The 20,289-nt window shown below is 35.1% G+C and overlaps 1 protein-coding gene and 1 pseudogene across 5 annotated transcripts in view; both read left to right on the forward strand.

Annotated features, from left to right (window-relative positions):
- Positions 1 to 20,289, forward strand: part of LOC141504390 (folliculin-interacting protein 1-like) — a 281,771-nt pseudogene that overhangs the window by 182,334 nt on the left and 79,148 nt on the right.
- RAPGEF6 (Rap guanine nucleotide exchange factor 6) overlaps positions 9,041 to 20,289 on the forward strand; it is a 44,720-nt gene continuing 33,471 nt past the window's right edge. For all 5 annotated transcript variants that reach the window (XM_074213297.1, XM_074213301.1, XM_074213296.1 and 2 more), the window contains exons 1-3: positions 9,041 to 9,091; positions 9,648 to 9,740; positions 13,688 to 13,743. In XM_074213297.1, the coding sequence (XP_074069398.1) occupies positions 9,681 to 9,740; positions 13,688 to 13,743 (116 nt within the window). In that variant the 5' untranslated portion in view covers positions 9,041 to 9,091; positions 9,648 to 9,680. The remainder of the gene's footprint in view (positions 9,092 to 9,647; positions 9,741 to 13,687; positions 13,744 to 20,289) is intronic.

Here is a 20,289-nt window from a genome sequence, read left to right on the forward strand (position 1 = left end):
CACGTTATCAATAACATTGTGAGAATGTCCACTGTGATGGACACAGCTCCTCTCTGCAATTAGCAATCAAAGAAAAGCCTGAGAAATCTGATATACAGAAAATGCCATATACATCTTTAGGAAAACCAAGGAAGTCTGAGCAAAACATGCTATATTCACTTTTTAAAACATCTTTTATGAAACAAGCCATTCCCCAATTGACAAATAGTCAAAGGATATGCAAAGACAATTTACAGCTGAGAAAATCAAAGCAATCCATAGTCATAAGAAAAATTGCTCCAAATCATTACTTATTAGAGAAATACAAATTAAAGCATCACTGAGATGCCACCTCACACCTCTCAGACTGGCCAATATGACCAGAAAGGACTGTGCTCAATGTTGGAAGGGATGTGGGAAATCTGGGACTTTAATACATTGTTGGTGGAGCTGTGAACTCATCCAGGCTTTCTGGAGAGCAATTTGGGATTATGCCCAAAGGGAAATAAAAATGTCCATACCCTTTGATCCAGCAATACCACTACTGGGTCTGTACTCTGAAGAGATAATGAAAAAGGGTAAAAACATCACTTGTACAAAAATATTCAGAGCAGCCCTGTTTGTGGGGGCAGAGAATTGGAAATCAATAAATGACCTTCAATTGGGGAATGGCTTAACAAACTGGTATATGTATCCCATGGAACACTATTGTTGTATTCGAAACCAGGAGGGATGGGAATTCAGGGAAGCCTGGAAAGATTTACATGAATTGATGCTGAGTGAGATGAGCAGAACCAGACAGACAGTGTACACCCTAACAGCAACTTGGGGGTGATGATCAACCCTGATGGACTTGCTCATACCTTAAGTGCAACAACCATGTACAAGTCTGAGCTATCTGCAATGGAGAATATTACTTTTATCCAGAGAAAGAATTATGAACTTTCAATAAAAAGACCAAAGACTATTACTGTCAAATTAGGAAAAAAGGATCATTTTATTATGTAATTTTACTATCTCATATTTTATAATTATTCCTTAAGGATATGATGATTTCTTGATCATAATATTCAACCAAGATCAATGGAACCAATTTAAACACTAACAGAATGCCTTCTGAATGGGGATGGGGGAGGGAAGGAAGAATGGGGAAAATCATAAAACAATAAAATCTTTACAAAAAAACAAAACTGATTTTATATTATTATTTGCTCTCTTGTGGTTTTTTTTTCCCTTTTATTTGTAATTCTTTTTCACAACATGACAAATTTGGAAATATGTATGTCAACTTGTACAACATATATCAGACTGTTCATTGCCATGTAGAAGGAGGAGGGAAGGGAAGGTGGTAGAAAAATATGGGACAAAAAAGCTTGGAAAATAACGAATACTAAAAATTATATTTGCATGAAATTAGAAAAATAAAGCTTTGTTGAAAAAAAACCTGAAGCTTTTGACTTTTACCCTCTCGCTGTTCCTGTCAGCCTCAGGCTGTTTCCCAATGCTGATCTGGTCAAAAAAAGGGTTCTACTGTTAGATATCTCAAACCTTGCTACTTTCTCAATATTTGTTGAACTAGTGGTAAGAGGAATCTGGTTGCAATGCATGTTTTTCCTTCTACCTAATTTTATGGTCTTCCAAGTCTGTTAGTTAAGTATTACTCCTGTCAAAGGACAAAAATGAGAACATTTCAGATGTTTATCTGGAAATATCACCAAGTCCAATTAAATTTAAAATTGACATGACAAAACTGAAAATAGACACTAAACACATTTTTAAGTTCATTTTCAGACGTCCCCTGAAATATAATATATCCAGGCAGATCAACTTGTTTGTAATATTCAATATTTAAACTTCAATTCTTTATTTGGCCAGCGGGGAAAATGCTGACATTACCTTCCTTGACAGGTCAGTAAAAATTACTATGAATTTACTAAGCTCAGGGGACTAGAGATATCCTGGCGCCATGAGAATCTGATGGGTCTCTTTCTATATTTTCCATGTCAACAAATTGGCTAAGTACAACACTTGGAAAGATGTTGATTAAAGCTCCACATACTCTTTGTAGATCATCAGTAATTCTTAAAAATGTGAAAAGATCCTGAACTATATTTTGAGCACCATTAGATTAGATCATGGAAATGTACAGTATTTTCAGGAAAATGGTTGTAATTTTTTGTTATAGGTAAACATGTTATTCTCTAAAACCTCTCTTTCAAAGTTAGGTATTCCTCCTATCAAAGGACAAAAATAAGAATATTTAAGATGTTGAAATTGAAATATCACTAATTTCAATTAAATTTAAAATTGAAAAATGACAAAACTGAAAATAGATACTAAACACATTTTTAAACCCATTTACAAATGTCCCCTGATATATAATATAAGGATGGAGATAAACTTGTTTATAATACGATTTAAATTAAATTTTTTATTTGTCCAACGGGGGAAATGTTGACATTTCCTTCCTTGACTGCTCACAAATTATTACTATGAATTTACGAAGCTCAGGGGACTAGAGATGCCCTGAGATCATGAGAGTCTGATGGGTCTCTTTCAATATTTTCCATGTCAACAAATTGGCTAAGTACAAAACTTGGACCGGGGTTGATTAAAATTTCTGGTATAAAGGACTTAATTAGAAAAAACCATTTTGGTTGAAAATATTTGCAAAATATTTTCTTATATTATTAATAGATTATAGATATTGTCCTTTAGATGTAGGGTACATAGATATTAGGGTATGGATAGAATGTTTTTGACAATCATTTCCCATTCTTTAGACTTTTTAAAAAAATTTATTTTTTGTTATTTAATTTTTTTTAATATCATGTAATCAGTAGTTTACATTCATCCAACTCTAATTTTCTTTTTAAGGAATTATTTTTTTCTACGAGGTTTTGTGCCTCCTTTTCTAATTAGTGAATTCTACATTTTGGGCGGGTGTTTTCTTTTGTGTTCTGCAGTACCATAGAGTTAAGTGAAGCCACATTTGAACTCATATCTTGTGACTCGAGGGCTAGTACTCTAACCACTATGCAACCTCGGTGCTTGGATTTTTGGTTAAAGGAATCTCTCCCTTTCTAGAGGCTGATCCTCTTTCCAAGAATGTACTCCCACCCCCAGCATATCTCCTAAGAATTCTAGTTGAATTCAAATCTCAATAGTTCTATAGACTTCTCAACAGACTACTGATCCCCCCAGTAGTTGAAGAGGTACTTCCTTCCAAGCTCATTAGTTGTCTAGACTGCAAAGCCTACTGATTCTCAGTAGTGAATGCCTGCTTTGGATTTTTGTTAGGAAGGTATTTAATAATTATGTCATTGAATCCAGTTGTTTTTATTGACTCCAGCATTTCGCAAAATATGGATTCTCTGTTTCACCGGGATTTTTGAGATCCTTTTGTAGATCTAGTAATCCAAAACTTGCATCATAATTACTACGATGTTTTACTAAAGCTCCACATCGTCTTTGTAGATCATCAGTGATTCTTAAAATTGTGAAAAGATCCTGAACTATATTTTGAGCACCTTTAGAGTAGATTATGGAAATGTACAGTACTTTCAGGAAAATGGTTGTATTTGATTGTTATCGGTAAAGGTGTAATTCTCTAAAACCTCTCTTTCAAAGTTAGGTATTACTCCTATCAAAGGACAAAAATAAGAATATTTAAAATGTTTAAATTGAAATATCACCAAGTCCAATTAAATTTAAAATTGACAAATGACAAAACTGAAAATAGATACGTAACACATTTTTAAACTCATTCAAAAATGTCCCCTGACATATAATTTATGGATGGAGATAAACCTGTTTATAATAGTATTTAAATTAAATTCTTTATTTGTCCAACAGGGGAAATGTTGACATTTCCTTCCTTGACTTCTCACAAACAATTATTGTGAATTTACTAAGCTCAGGTGACTAGAGATGCCCTGACATCATGAGAGTCTGATGGGTCTCTTTCTGTATTTTCCATTTCAACAAATTGGCTATGTACAAAACTTGGAAAGAGGTGGATTAACTTTTCGAGCATAAAGGACTTAACTAGAAGAAACCATTTTGGTTGAAAATATTTGTAAAATATTTTCTTATTTTATTAAGTAGATTATAGATATTGTCCTTTAGATTTAGGATACATAAATATTAGGGTATAAATAGAATGTTTTTGACAGTCATTTCCCATTCTTTAGACTGTTTTAAAATTTTTATTTTTTGTTATTTAATTTTTTTTAATTTCATGGAATCAGTAGTTTATATTCATCCAACGCTAATTTTCTTTTTAAGAAATTATTTTTTTCCATGAGATTTTGTGCCTCCTTTTCTATTTAGTGAATTCTACATTTTGGGGAGTGGTGTTTTGTTCTGTTTCTGCAGTACCATGGAGTTAAGTGAAGACACATTTGAACTCAGCTCTTGTGACTCTAGGGCTAGTACTATATCCACTATGCCACCTAGGTGCTTGGATTTTTGGTTAAAGGAAACTCTCCCTTTCTCTAGGCTGATCCTCTTTCCAGGAATGTACCCCCACCCCCAGCATAACTCCTAAGAATTCTAGTTGAATTCAAATCACAATATTTCTACAGACTTCTCAACAGACTACTGATCCCCAGTAGTTGAGGAGATGCTTCCTTCGAAGCTCATCAGTTCTCTAGACTGCAAAGCCTACTGATTCTCAGTAGTAAATGCGTGCTTTGGATTTTTGTTAGGAAGGTATTTAATAATTATTTCATTAAATCCAGTTGTTGGTATTGATTCTAGCAGTTTGCAAAATATGGATTCACTGTTTCCCAGGGATTTTTGAGATCCTTTTGTACATCTAGTAACCCGAAACTTTTTTCATAATCACTAAGACATTTTACTAAAGCTCCACAAGCATAGTCTTTGTAGATCATCAGTAATTCTTAAAAATGTGACAAGATCCTGAGCTATATTTTGAGCACCATTAGAGTTGAATATGGAAATGTACAGTATTTTCATGAAAATGGATGTATTTGATTGTTATAGGTAAACATGTTATTCTCTAAAACCTCTCTTTCAAAGTTAGGCATTACTGCTATCAAAGGACAAATATAAGAATATATAAGAATTTTAAATTGAAATATCACCAAGTCCAATTAAATTTAAAATGGACAAATGAAAAAACTGAAAATAGATACTAAACACATTTTTAAAATTATTCACAAATATCCCCTGACATATAATTTATGGACGTTGATAAACTTTTTATAATAGTATTTAAATTAAATGTTTTATTTGTCCAACGGGGGAAATGTTGACATTTCCTTCCTTGACTGATCACAAACAATTACTGTTAATTTACTAAGTTCAGGGGACTAGAGATGCCCTGACATCATGAGAGTCTGATGGGTCTCTTTCTATATTTTCCACGTCAACAAATTGTCTAAGTACAAAACTTGGAAAGAGGTTGATTAAATGTTCTAGTATAAAGGACTTAACTAGAATATACGCGTTTGGTTGAAAATGTTTGTAAAATATTTTCTTATTTTATTAAGTAGTTTATAGATATTGTCCTTTCGATGTAGGATACATAGATATTAGGGAATGGATAGAATGTTTTTGACAATCATTTCCCATGCTCTTGACTTTTTTAAAAATTTTATTTTTTTGTTATTTAAATTTTTTTAATTTAATGGAATCAGTAGTTACACTCATCCAACTCCAATTTTCTTTTTAAGAAATTATTTTTTTTTCCATGAGGTTTTGTGCCTCCTTTTCTATTTTGTGAATTCTACATTTATTTGGGGAAGTGTTTTGTTTTCTTTCTGCAGTACCATGGAGTTAAGTGAAGCCACATTTGAACTCTTATCTTCCTGACTCTAGGGCTAGTACTCCATCTAGTATGCCACCTAGGTGCTTGGATTTTTGGTTAGAGGAATCTCTCCCTTTCTATAGGCTGCTCCTCTTTCCTGGAATGTAGCCTCCCCTCCCCCCCAGCATATCTCCTAAGAATTCTAGTTGAATTCAAATCTCAATAGTTCTATAGACTTCTCAACAGACTACTGATCCCCAGTAGTTGAGGAGGTGCTTCCTTCGAAGCTCATCAGTTGTCTAGACTGCGAAGCCTACTGATTCTCAGTAGTGAATGCCTGCTTTGGATTTTTGTTAGGAAGGTATTTAATAATTATTTCATTGAATCCAGTTGTTTTTATTGACTCCAGCAGTTCGCAAAATATGGATTCTCTGTTTCTCAGGGATTTTTGAGATCCTTTTGTAGATCTAGTAATCCAAAACTTTCTTCATAATTACTAAGACATTTTACTAAAGCTCCACATAGTCTTTGTAGATCATCAGTAATTCTTAAAAATGTGAAAAGATCCTGAACTATATTTTGAGCACCATTAGATTAGATTATGGAAATGTACAGTATTTTCATGAAAATGGTTGTATTTGATTGTTATAGGTAAACATGTTATTCTCTAAAACCTCTCTTTCAAAGTTAGGTATTACTCCTATCAAAGGACAAAAATCAGAATATTTAAGATGTTTAAATTGAAATATCACTAAGTCCAATTAAATTTAAAATTGACAAATGACAAAACTGAAAATAGATACTAAACACATTTTTAAACTCATTTACAAATGTCCCCTGACATATAATTTATGGATGGAGATAAACTTGTTTATAATAGTATTTAAATTAATTTTTTTATTTGTCCAACTGGGGAAATGTTGACATTTCCTACCTTGACTGCTCACAAACAATTACTGTGAATTTCCTAACTTCAGGGGAGTAGAGATGCCTTGACATCATGAGAGTCTGATGGGTCTCTTTCTACATTTTCCATGTCAACAAATTGGCTAAGTACAAAACTTGGAAAGATGTTGATTAAATTTTCTAGTATAAAGGACATAACTAGAAAAAACCCTTTTGGTTGAAAATATTTGTAAAATATTTTCTTATTTTATTAAGTAGATTATAGATATTGTCCTTTAGATGTAGGATACATAGATATTAGGGTATGGATAGAATGTTTTTGACAATCATTTCCCATTCTTTTGACTTTTTTAAAAATTTTATTTTTTTGTTATTTAAATTTTTTTAATTTCATGCAATCAGTAGTTTACACTCATCCAACTCTAATTTTCTTTTTAAGAAATTATTTTTTTCCATGAGGTTTTGTGCCTCCTTTTCTATTTAGTGAATTCTACATTTTTGGGGGGGTGTTTGGTTTTGTTTCTGCAGTACCATGGAGTTAAGTGAAGCCACATTTGAACTCTGATCTTGTGACTCTAGGGCTAGTACTCTATCCACTATGCCACCTAGGTGCTTGGATTTTTGTTTAAAGGAATCTCTCCCTTTCTAGAGGCTGATCCTCTTTCCTGCAATGTTCCCTCCCCAACCCCCCAGCATAACTGCCAGGAATTCTAGTTGAATTCAAATCCCAATAGTTCTATAGACTTCTCAACAGACTACTGATCCCCAGTAGTTGAGGAGGTGCTTCCTTTGAAGCTCATCAGTTCTGTAGACTGCGAAGACTACTGATTCTCAGAAGTGAATGCCTGCTTCGGATTTTTGTTAGGAAGGTATTTAATAATTATTTCATTGAATCCAGTTGTTGGTATTGACTCCAGCAGTTCGCAAAATATGGATTCTCTGTTTCCCAGGGATTTTTGAGATCCTTTTGTAGATCTAGTAATCCAAAACTTTTTTCATAATTACTAAGACATTTTCCTAAAGATCTACATAGTCTTTGTAGATCATCAGTAATTCTTAAAAATGTGAAAAGTTACTGAAGTATATTTTGCGCACCATTAGATTAGATTGTGGAAATATACAGTATTTTAATGAAAATGGTTGTATTTGATTGTTATAGGTAAACATGTTATTCTCTAAAACCTCTCTTTCAATGTTAGGTATTACTCTTATCAAAGGACAAAAATAAGAATATTTAAGATGTTTAAATTGAAATATCACTAAGTCCAATTAAATTTCAAAGTGACTAATGACAAAACTGAAAATAGATACTAAACACATTTTTAAACTCATTTACAAATGTCCCCTGACATTTGACATATTTTTTATTTATCCCAAGGGGAAATGTTAACATTTCCTTCCTTGACTGCTCACAAACAATTACTGTGAATTTACTAAGCTCAGTGCACTAGAGATGCCCTAAAATCATGAGAGTCTGTTGGGTCTCTTTCTATATTTTCCATGTCAACAGATTGGCTAAGTACAAAACTTGGAAAGATGTTGATTAAATTTTCTATTATAAAGGCCTTAACTAGAAAAAACACTTTTGGTTGAAAATATTTGTAAAATATTTTCTTATTTTATTAAGTAGATTATAGATATTGTCCTTTAGATGTAGGATACATAGATATTAGTGTATGGATAGACTGTTTTTGACAATCATTTCCCATTCTTTTGAGTTTTTTAAAAATTTTATTTTTTGTTATTTAATTTTTTTTAATTTCATGGGATCAGTAGTTTACAGTTATCCAACTCTAATTTTCTTTTTAGGAAATTATTTTTTTCCATGACGTTTTGTGCCTCCTTTTCTATTTAGTGAATTGTACATTTTGGGTGGGTGTTTTGTTTTGTTTCTGCAGTACCATGGAGTTAAGTGAAGCCATATTTGAACTCTGATCTTGTGACTCTAGGGCTAGTACTCTATCCACTATGCCACCTAGGTGCTTGGATTTTTGGTTAAAGGAATCTCTCCCTTTCTAGAGGCTGATCCTCTTTCCTGGAATGTACCCTCCCCTCCCCCCCAGCATAACTCCTAAGAATTCTAGTTGAATTCTTGATTTTAGGGGAATAGAGATGCCCCTACATCATGAGAGTCTGATGGGTCTCTTTCTATATTTTCCATGTCAACAAATTGGCAAAGTACAAAACTTGGAAGGATGTTGATTAAAGTTTGTAGTATAAAGGACTTCACCAGGGGAAAAAATAAACTTTTGGTTTATTTTCTTATTTTATTAGGTAGGTTAAAGGTATTGTCCTTAAATGTAGGATGTATATATCTTTAGAGTATTTGGTAGTACATTGTTGACAATCTTTTTTCCATTCTTTTGACTTTTTTTTTTTTTAGATTTTTCAAGGCAACGGGATTAAGAGGTTTGCCCAAGGCCCCATGCCTAGGTAATTATTTAGTGTCTGAGGTTTGATTTGAACTCAGGTACTCCTGACTCCAAGGCCGCTGTTCTATCCACTGTACAACCTAGCCGCCCCCCTCTTTTGACTTTTTTTTTAATTTTATTTTTTTTGTTATTCATTTTTTTTTCATTTCATGGAATTAGTAGTTTACACTTATCCAACTCTAATTTTCTTTTTAAGAAATTATTTTTTTTAACATGAGGTTTTGTACCTCTTTTTCCATTTAGTCATTTCATTTTTAGGGCATGTTTTGTTTTGTTTCTACAGTACCGTGGGGTTAAGTGAAACCACATTTGAACTCTGTTCCTCCGGTCTCTAGGGCTTGTACTCAATCCACTATGCCACCTAGCTCCTTCAGGGTTTATTGATAAAACAAAACTTTTTCAGACTTGTTACTTAATTTTAAAATGGGAATTAAAAATCTCCTTTAATTGGATTGATTCTTATTAAGTATTCCTAACAGTATTTTTATGTACATTCGTTAAATTGAGAATTTAGAAATTAACACTTATGATTTCTGTGTGCCTTTTATTTGAGGTAGTCAAAACAGACTGAGACTGTGTGTACAGAAAGGATGTCTTGGTTTGCCACAATACGAGCCGGTTGTAGGTCTGTGGTGGATCGAGTCTTAAGGGTAAGCACAAAATTTACCTTAGCTCTTAGTTTTTTGTTTAATTTTTGGTCATTGATTTCTTAGTTCGACATCACAGCTTCCTCTTCAGGACTGACTGCATTGAACTAGTTGATCTTTGAATTTATAGTTTGCTGCAATATACTTTTCTGCTAGTTTACCAGATAATTTTCTATTCTCTGCTTAATTCCAAGTTGATGTCAGAAACTGAGTTGCTGCTGCATAAGAAAACCTCTCTTTTGAACTTCAAAAGAAATTAAAAACTTGCTCCCTTCAAATTTATGAAATCTTTCATTTGAATTGCCATTTCTGAATTGTAACCTCACAGGACAGCTAGGTGCTGCAGAAGTTGTCTCAGACTTAGTAGCTGTCCTATGGGACCCGAGGCAAGTCATAAACTTTTGTCCCAGTTTCCTCATTTGGAAAAGGAATTGGTGAACCACCCCATCATCTTTATCTTGAAGTATAGTCCACGAGGTCACTAAGATATTCTTATTCACTAATCCTAATTTCTAGTTTTTTACTATAAAAATGAATGAATATATTTATATATACATTTTCTTTTGCACTTTTTCTTTTATAGGTTTAGGCCTAATACTGAGTTTTTGGACATTCTTCCATTAAAGAACCACTTGTTGCTGTTTACAACAGTTGTTTTTATAGTGTTTTGGGGGTATGAGTTAGAATCCCAGACTTATAGTGATTTTGGACATTTTTTCCATGGTTGTTAATAGCTTAGATTTCTTATTTTTAATGCTATTTGATCATTTTAGAAACTGAGGAATATTTGTACAAATTTAAATAAGTTATGATTTTCCTTTGGCTTCGTTTGCTGACCTCCACCTGAAACAATTCTGATGGATTACTGATGTTAACCATACCTGAATTCAAACCTCAAAATTAAATCAATTTTTAAATATTAAATCATTTTGGGGCTTCATCCCAAATGGTAAATGGGGCCAAGAACAGATTATTAGATTTTCCTTTCCTGGGAAAGCAAAGAAAGTTTTCCAGTTCAAACAGAGTTCACTAAATTTTTCTCCCTTCATCCTGATATAAAGACTAAATCATTAAAACAATTACTAATTTTAGGTTTGAACATTTTGAAAATAACTAACATTTTTTAAAATTAATTTTTACTAAAGATATTTGAGTTTTACAATTTTCCCCCTGTCTTGCTTCCCTCCCCCCAACCACAGAAAGCACTCTGTCAGTCTTTACTTTGTTTCCATGTTGTACCGTGATCCAAATTGGGTGCGATGAGAGATAAATCATATCCTTAAAGAAGAGAAGAGAAGTCTAAGAGGTGACAAGATCGGACAATAAGATATCTATTTTTTTTTTCTAAAGTAAAGGGAATAGTCCTAGAACTTCGTTCAAACTCCACAGCTCCTTATCTGGATACAGATGACATTCTTCTTTGCAGACAGCCAAAAATTGTTCCTGAATTTTGCACTGATGGAATGAGCAAGTCCTGCAAGGTTGAACATCACTCCCATGTTGCTGTTAGGGTGTACAGTGTTTTTCTGGTTTTGCTCATCTCACTCAGCATCAGTCCATGCAAATCACTCCAGGCTTCCCTGAAATCCCATCCCTCCTGGTTTCTAATAGAACAATAGTGTCCCATGACATAAATATATATATACCACAGTTTGCTAAGCCATTCCCCAATTGAAGGACATTTACTTGATTTTCAATTCTTTGACACCACAAACAGGGCTGCTATAAATATTTTTGTACAAGTAATGTTTTTACCCTTTTTCTTCATCTCTTCAGGGTATAGACCCAGTAGTGGTATTGCTGGGTCAAAGGGTATGTACATTTTTGTTGCCCTTTGGGCATAGTTCCAAGTAGCTCTCCAGAAGGGTTGGATGAGTTCACAGCTCCACCAACAGTGTAATCGTGTTCCAGATTTCCCACAACCCTTCCAACAATGATCATTATCCTTCCTGTTCATATTGGCCGATCTGAGAGGTATGAGGTGGTACCTCAGAGAAGCTTTAATTTGCATTTCTCTAATAATTAATTATCCATAGCATTTTTTCATATGGCTATAGATTGCTTTGATCTCCTCATCTGTAAATTGCCCTTGCATATCCTTGGACCATTGGTCAATTGGGGAACAACTTTTTGTATTAAAAATATGTCTCAGTTCTCTGTATATTTTAGAAATGAGTCCCTTCTCAGAATCATTATTTCTAAAGATTGTTTCCCAATTTACAACTTTTCCTTTGATCTTGGTTACATTGGTTTTATCTGTGCAAAAGCTTTTTATTTTAATGTAATCGAAATCATCTAATTGGTTTTTGGCAATGTTCTCCAACTCTTCCTTATGTATAAACTGCTCTCCTTTCCCCTAGATCTGACAGGTAAACTAATCCTTTATCTTCTAATTTTCTTATAATATTGCTTTTTATGTCTAAGTCCTGTAACCCTTTGGATCTTATCTTGGTAAAGGGTGTGAGGTACTTTACTCCTTTGAGCCACAATTCTTATATTCATAAAGTGAGGAGTTGGATTAGGTGGCTTCTTGAGCTCTCTTCTGTAAGGTCAGCCACTGAACTGTGTGATGGAGTGAGAGAAGGATTTCAACAGATTGAAATATCTGGTAGATTCAGAAATGCAGTTAAGACACTGTTCATACAAATGATAGAAAGTAAGAGAGAGCAACTGTTAGGTTGTTCAAATAGGTAGGCAGATTAAGGTGAGATGAACATGAGTAGTAGAGACCTTGTATGATAAGATCAAAAGTTTATAATACGATTAAGAACCACTGACAGATTTTAAATATTAAAGTGTTTGGACCCAAGTGTTAAGAAAATTTCTTTGGAAGCTCTGATAAGCATGGGTTTGAGAGAGAGAGAGAGAGAGAGAGAGAGAGAGACAGAGAGAGAGAGAAAAAACTGGAAATAAGGAGATTAGTTAAAGAAGTAGTGAAGGCCTGAACCAGGTTAGTGTTAAAGTAAATGATGAGGAGAGATTATAATGCACATTGTTATTGAGGTAGAAATGACAGGACGTGGTAATTGACTGGTAAAGGAGAGGGAAAGAGTAACAAGTCAAATATTTCTTTATTTGTCATCTTTATCTGATCTTTACCTATTGAAATACTAAACAGTTTTCAAGGTTCATTGCAGATGATGCTTCCTTCATTGAAGCCATTGCCATCCCTTTGCCTGCATTGCTTTCTCCTCAGTGAATTTTTCTTAGCATCACGTTCATATTCTTCATGAAGATTGCTTTAGTTTGGTCCTTATTACTATTCTTGGTTATTTATGCCCCTCAATGAGAAGGCTAGAGGTTGAGCAAAAAACTCATTTTGTGGCTTCCCTTTTTAGGGGGCCCCAAATCCTAGCCATTTGCCATTGGCTATTCCGGATTTTTCTATGCCTCCCTTGTTGTGTAGTGAAATTCATGAGTTCTGTAACAGCTATTTTACCTTCAAAAGGAGGAAATGAACATTTATAGTATTCTTATGATAATATTTCAGGCACTGGGCTAATCCTTTTTTTTTTCTTGTTGCAGTGCAGTGGGGTTAAGTGACCTGTCCAATGTCCCACAGCTAGGTAATTATTAAATGTCTGAGGTCAATTTGAACTCCTGAATCCAGGGCTGGTGCTCTATCCACTCTGTCACCTAGCTGCCCAAACTGGTATTATTTGATCTTGACAGGAACTCTGGAAGGTCAGGGCTGTTATTGTCCCTAGTTTACAGTTGACAAAACTGAAGTAGACAAGTAAAAATTTGCTCAGGGTCACACAACTGGTAAGTATTTGAAGCTGTATATGAACTCAGGTATTCTTCATTCCAAAGTTAAGCCTCTTCAAAGATCTGTTTCAATTAACTGCAGGTTTCACAACAGGAGGACAAAGGGAAGGGAATGCTCATAATGTACTTAGAAATTTTTTATTTGAATGAAAACCTAAAATCTCTTTTTTTTCTTTCTACAGGAATTAAATGCTTTTTGTTCTTGTTTTTTTGGAATAGAAGATTTATCCAGTCTCAGGTAAGTACATTTAATGTAAGCCAACAACTACCTCAGAATAAGGAGAAAAATGCGTCACTAGTAGGAAAAGAAAACTGTTTTCTTTTAGGGATTTTCATCAGAGACAGCAGGACTCACCTTAATAGAGATTAAATCTTATTATCTCCATAATATGTGAAAATATTTCCCTGTTTTAGTTGATCTTGGTATAGTTATATAATTCACTACTATGAATTATTTAGTGTAAGATATTTTTAAAACATGGTCTTTAACTTGTAATAGTCATTTGGTATTTTTTAAAAGCATAATTGACTTAGTGTTATAGAGTAGGCCTAAAGAATATTAGGGACCTGCTCAATTATAGTAGAAGCCTCATCTTAGACTGTAACTAATGGAGGTGATGACACTATATTTCTATATTGCTCTATACTTTTAAAGTGATGTGTCTGCCAATTTATTTATCTGGACAAAGATTTGGGGTGTTGGTCAGGAGAATCATCATTATTCCCATTCCCTGGCATTTCTGAATCTGAGTAGTTAAGTGGGCCAGTGAATAGAGTTCTGGACCTGGAGTCAGGAAGACCTCAGTTCTGAGGTTCCCTAAATACAATTACAATCACAAGAATGATAAGATAATTCATCCTGTTTTGCTTAAATTCCGATATGCCTAGATGCTTTGGAAAAGTCTGCCAATTTACTTTAATACCTCCAGGCTGTGCTTTCCAGGCCAATGTGAACAGGTGACCATCTTATGAACACTGAATTAATGAAGATGCATCATGCTTCACCCAATCCAAGACTGTCTCTTGCTACTAATATGTCATTTTTTGTCTCCAAGAGTAAGATATACCACCCAGGGAGATTCTGTATTTTATCATGTTTTGTTTTCATATTTGTATATCAAACTGGAGAAAAAACAAGGGCCTAGAAGAGGGAGGGAATCTCAGTGCATGAGGAAGATCTGAGGTCCACTACTTTAGACAGAACCACAGACCTTCAACAAAGTGGTCATTGACATAGATCTTGCTGCCTTAGTCTCTTTTATTGTAGGTTGGACAGTTTTAATCCCTGCAATCCTGCCAATCAGGATTTATAATCTACTACAGAATGCCTGATCTATATCCTCCTACTCCCAAGACTAGGAGGGCATTATTAGACAGACCCCTTTACTCTGGAAAAATTGGGAAAGAATTTAAGGCAGTGATGCTTAATCCTTCCATTTTCAAGCTTCTTTGCATACGACATTCTGCATTTTTAGTGACAATTTTGTTTGTTTTCTATAATTACAATAATCTTGTTGTGAAAGTAAACATGCCTGTCCTCCCAAAAGATAAACTTCAAGAGGGCTGAGAGAGGGAAAAAATAGTGTACTTCATTGTGTGATCAGATTCCAATGGCTCTCTCTCTAGGATGAGTTGCCTTTTTTTTATTAGAAGTCCACCAGAGAAGTTGCTTCAATATTTTTCCTAAAGTTGCTATTACTAGCTGTATATCCCTCCACTCTGTTCCTTCCCCCTTTCACTTATTCTTTTCTCTCTCTCTTTCTCTCTCTCTCTCTCCTTTCACCCTGTCCCTGTTCAGAAGAATATTGTATCTGAGTTCCCTCTCCCATGAACTTCCCTCTCTTCTCTCATCTACTCCCCCCTCCCCATGCCCCATCCCTTCTTCCCCCCTTATCCCATTGCTTTCCTATGATATTTTTCTCTAGGGTAAGATCTATACCTTATTAAGTATGTTCATACAACTTTCTTGAAAACTCATTAATTTATTTTTGATTAGGAGAATGGATGTTAGTTCAGATTTCTTCTTTAAGGACACATGGTAGGGATTGTGTGAAAGACTTTTGCAAAGAAAGGTTGGATTAACTTTGGAAAGAGTTTGTATAGGTGTAAGTGTTGTTTGGGATCAGCAGAGCCTTATTTGTACTAGACTTGTTTATTAAAACTATCGTTTTGATCCAGCACTTCAAACTTTGAAAATCATTTTACATGCAATAATTCATTTTACATCACATAAGTGGTAAGTACTATAGAAGAGGAAACTAAAGGTGGGAGATAAAGTGAATTGTCAAAGGTCATCCAGCCCATTGTAGAAAGAATATTGAATCTGGAGTGGAGGACCTGGGATCAGATCTCATCTTTGTCACTTATTACTTGTGTCACTCTGGACAAATTGATTTTCTTCCATGGATCTTCGGTTCTTTATCTGTAAATAAAAATATTAGACTACTGAGTGGACAAGGCCTCACTCAAACCAGTTTCCTGGTAGTTTATTTCTCATATTGAAATGGAAAACTGACAGTTTGACAAAAGGCTTACTTATCCATAGATTAGAAGGAATACTCATCTAGGATACAGGATGTGATCTTCCCTCACAGCTCTGTGCAGAAAACATTCTGGTCAGCAAGACAGGCTGTGATTCTTGCCAAGACTGAAGGGCCTGTAATTTAAATAGGTAGGCCTTTTTATGCATTGAGTGAATGGGAAGCCACGTTAATATAACCTGAAGTTATTAGAAGCTATGTTAGCAGCTAGCTGCCAATCAAATCTTAGCTTCTTTGACTTTTAGGAAACCCATATGGGGGAATAAGGAAATGAAGATCCTGGTTTATCAGAGATCATGTAATCTTTATAGTCCCTTACAGATTCAAGTAAATAATTCTGAGAATTGTCAGATGATTCAATTTGAACCCAGCTCTTCCCCACTCTAAAATCTGAACTGCTAGATTTATCTTCTATATATATGTATATATATATATATATATATATATATATATATATATATATATATATACTATGTTGTGATATTCTCTAAGCCTCTTCTGTGCAAGTGAGATAAGTTGCTCAGTAAGCATTTATTAAACACTAACAGGCATTGTATTTGGCCATAGGGTATTAAGAAAAATTACAGTTATTTCTTCCACATTGCAACTTCTACTGTAGCAATATTGCTATATTTCTGGCTTAACAAATTAAATGAGAATTTTTAGGAGTTTTGCAGACACTACAAAATATATGCAAAGAGCAACAGACAACTCACCACCAAAGACCAAATAATTAACCCAGATTTTACAATAAAGTGCTCTAAACCCTCCATACAATAAAAAAAAATCATATTTCTTCTCTGGTAAAGAGGGAGCTCAAAAACATTTTACATATTTTACATGAATTTTTCAGTTCATGGGGGTGTCATATCCCTAATACCACTTTTTGGAAGGGATAATTACAATCATTCTTGTCCTCTTGAAACATATACATTTGGGGAGAGAGTATGTTTATATGTATATATATATATATATATATATATATATATATACATTTATGGGATAAATATGTATAGAAAAATATAAAATAAAAACAAGGTAGATAAAAGGTAATTGAAGAAAGAGGAATAGGGTAAGATTTCATGGAGAATACAGAAAGAAACCTAGAGTTCTCTGAGACTGTGGTAAGGTGGAAGTTGTGTGTAAGCTGTACATGTTGGAAGTGGAAAATGGCTAGTTCAAAAGTATGCAGTTTGTTGTGTGAGTAAGAGCCAAGGCTAGCGTGAATCAGGGAAATAATGTATGAAGAGGCTGGAAAGATAGAATGGGGCCAGTAGTGAAAGCCTTTAAGAATCAAAAAGAGAAGTTTGTTTGTGATCCTGGAGAGAAATGAGAGTACAGTGAGCAGGAGAGTAGCATGGTCAGAGCTGGGCTTAAGGAAAGTGACCTGGGCTACTATGTGGAGGATGGATTGGTGACAAGAGAATTTTGAGACTGGCAAATGAATTAGGAGACCGTTGAAACAGTCCAGCTTAGGGGTTTGATAAGACTGGAGATTAGGGCCTGAACTTAAACTAATGGTGGTGTGAATTAGAGAAAAATTGGATGTTAGGGGATTGTTTTGGAGTAGAAACTACATGATTTGGTAATTGGATGTGGGGAGTGATAGAGAGTGGTACTATTAGCACTTATCTCATGAAACTGTTTGAAGAGGGGTGGGTAAAGGGATTCATAAATCTCAATATGTAATGTTAATGCCCATGTTATTGCTAAGAAGAAGAGCTTTGTAACACTTTGTACAAAATACTGTAGAGCCCAGGTTCAGGGCAGATTTGAGTTCTAATTTAAAGATATGAGTTGATCTGTAGAGAATTTCCATAACTATTCTATACAAGCTGCTATTGTCTGGGGTAGAATGCAGTGGAGTAAATGCTCAAAAAATAATTTGCACTTTTTGGAGTTGATTAGAACTTTTTTTATTTAGTTCAATGTTAAAATTAGTATGAATTCCCTGAGTGTGTGTGAGCTCATTGTAGGGGCTCTTAGTCTTAAGGTGCTCTTGATAATTCAGAAAACTGGCCTGAAATTGCACATTATCTGCAAAAGCACTTAGTTTAGCCTAGTATTTGGAATCAGCGGAAGACCTATGTGGGAATTCTGACTGTCCAACTTGATGACTTAGGGCAAACCATTTAATTTTTCTTAAGCCTTAGTTGTTTTCATTAAAAAAAATCTGTGACATATTGTCCCTTAGGACTTGTTATCTATGATTTTATAAGCCTTTGATTTTATTATATTTTATTATATTTGCTCTTTGTAATTGAGTATTAAGTAAATGGTGACTCAGTATTCTAGATGTGAACCCAGATTTTATCCTAATTTTGTCTCTATTATTGTGAATTTGTTACTACTATGCTGCTATACCATCCTTCTTTCTCTTTTTCGTGTCTGCTTGTAAATGATTAAGCTGTTATTTTTCCTGTCTAGCTGAATCTGATTTCCAGAGGGAATTCTTCTTTATTTTTCAGTAATCCTGATATTCTTTTTTTATAATTTAATTTTATTTTTCCCATGGTTTCATACAATAACAAATTTCCATATTCACTACCAAAACCTTGAGTCTCTCTATCTTCCTCCTACTCCATGTCCCCTCATTGAGAAAGGAAGTTACTTGGTATATGTTAAAAATAATGTAGTCATACCTTGGGGGCAGAGCCAAGATGGTGACAAGAAAGGATCATGTCTTAGGAGATCTCTCATAAAAATAATAAGCTAAGGACTCTAACTAACATTTTCGAGAGACAGAACACACAGAGGGACCCAGTGTGGCAGTTCTCCTACTCAAGGTAACCGGGAAAGAAGCAGAAAGGCTCTGCTCCCCTGGGTCAGAGGAGCGGCCCGCCAGAGCGGTGGCCCCCAGAGCAAAATAACTTCAGCCTCCCGGAGGCAGCCCCAGGGCTCTGGGAGCATGGGCTTACAGCAGCGGGGGAGTCTCCTGAAATACACCCTGGGGAGCACCAGGCTCAAAGTGGTGGAACAGAGGGGGACCTCTGCCAGAGGGAGCACATGGAGCCCAGCCCTCAGGGCACACAGAGAGCAGCTTGGTCTTTCTGCAGCCCAGATCTGGAAACAGAAGCAGGGGGAGCTGGTAAGCTGCAGCCCCCAGGGCATGAGCCCATTGAACCTATGGAGGGGAGTGAAGAGAGAGAGAGAGAGACTGCTGAGCTCTGCCCCAGGAATAGGACTCTGGGGCTCAGACCACATTCAGAACCTGATTGTAGTCTAGGCCCCCCATAGAAAAGCAGGGACCCCCCCACATCAACCCCGTGGCAGAGGGGGGCGCTTATGGTCATTCACAGACCAGGAGGGAGGACAGACCCTCACACATTTAGACCCTTGTGGGAGTATCCCAAAAGCTCAGGAAGCACCCCCAAAACAGGCTAAGGCTAGGAAAATGAGCAAGCAGAGAAAAAAGCGGAACACCATTGAGAAATATTTTGCAAATGAGCCCAAGAAAGATCAAAATACTCAGTGTGAAGATGAGGAAGCACAAGATCCTGCATCTAAACACTCCAAGATAAACAGAAATTGGGCTCAGGCTATGACAGAGCTCAAAAAAGACTTTGAAAATCAAATGAGGCATTTAGAAGAAAAACTGAGAAAAGAAATGAGAGAGATGCAGGGAAAACATGAAAATGAAGTCGCCAGCCTAGTCAAGGAAATCCAAAAAAATGCTGAAGAAAATAGCATACTAAAAACCAGTTCAAGTCAAATGGATAAGGTAGTTCAAAAAGATATTGAGGAGAATGCTTTAAAAAGCAAAATTGGCCAGATGGGAAAAGAGATAAGAAAACTCTCTGAGGTGAACAAATCCTTCAGACAAAGAATAGAATTCAGGGAGATTGATGAATTTACCAGAAATCAGGAATCAATACTTCAAAACCAGAAAAATGAAAAATTAGAAGAAAATGTGAAACATCTCATTGAAAAAACAACTGACATGGAAAACAGACTTAGAAAAGATAATTTAAAAATTATTGGAATACCTGAAAGTCATGATCAGGAACAGAGCCTTGACAACATTTTCAAAGAAGTACTACAGGATAATTGCCCTAATATTCTAGAAGCAGTGGGCAAAATAGAAATGGAGAGAATCCACCGATCCCCCCAGAGAAAGAGATCCCAAAAAACCAACCCCAGGAGTATTATAGCCAAGTTCCAGAACTCCCAAGTCAAAGACAAAATATTACAAGCAGCCAGGAGGACACAATTCAAATATCATGGAGCTGCAATCAGGATCACAC

The sequence above is a fragment of the Macrotis lagotis genome, chromosome 1 (assembly GCF_037893015.1).
Source record: "Macrotis lagotis isolate mMagLag1 chromosome 1, bilby.v1.9.chrom.fasta, whole genome shotgun sequence".
Lineage (NCBI taxonomy): Eukaryota > Metazoa > Chordata > Mammalia > Peramelemorphia > Peramelidae > Macrotis > Macrotis lagotis.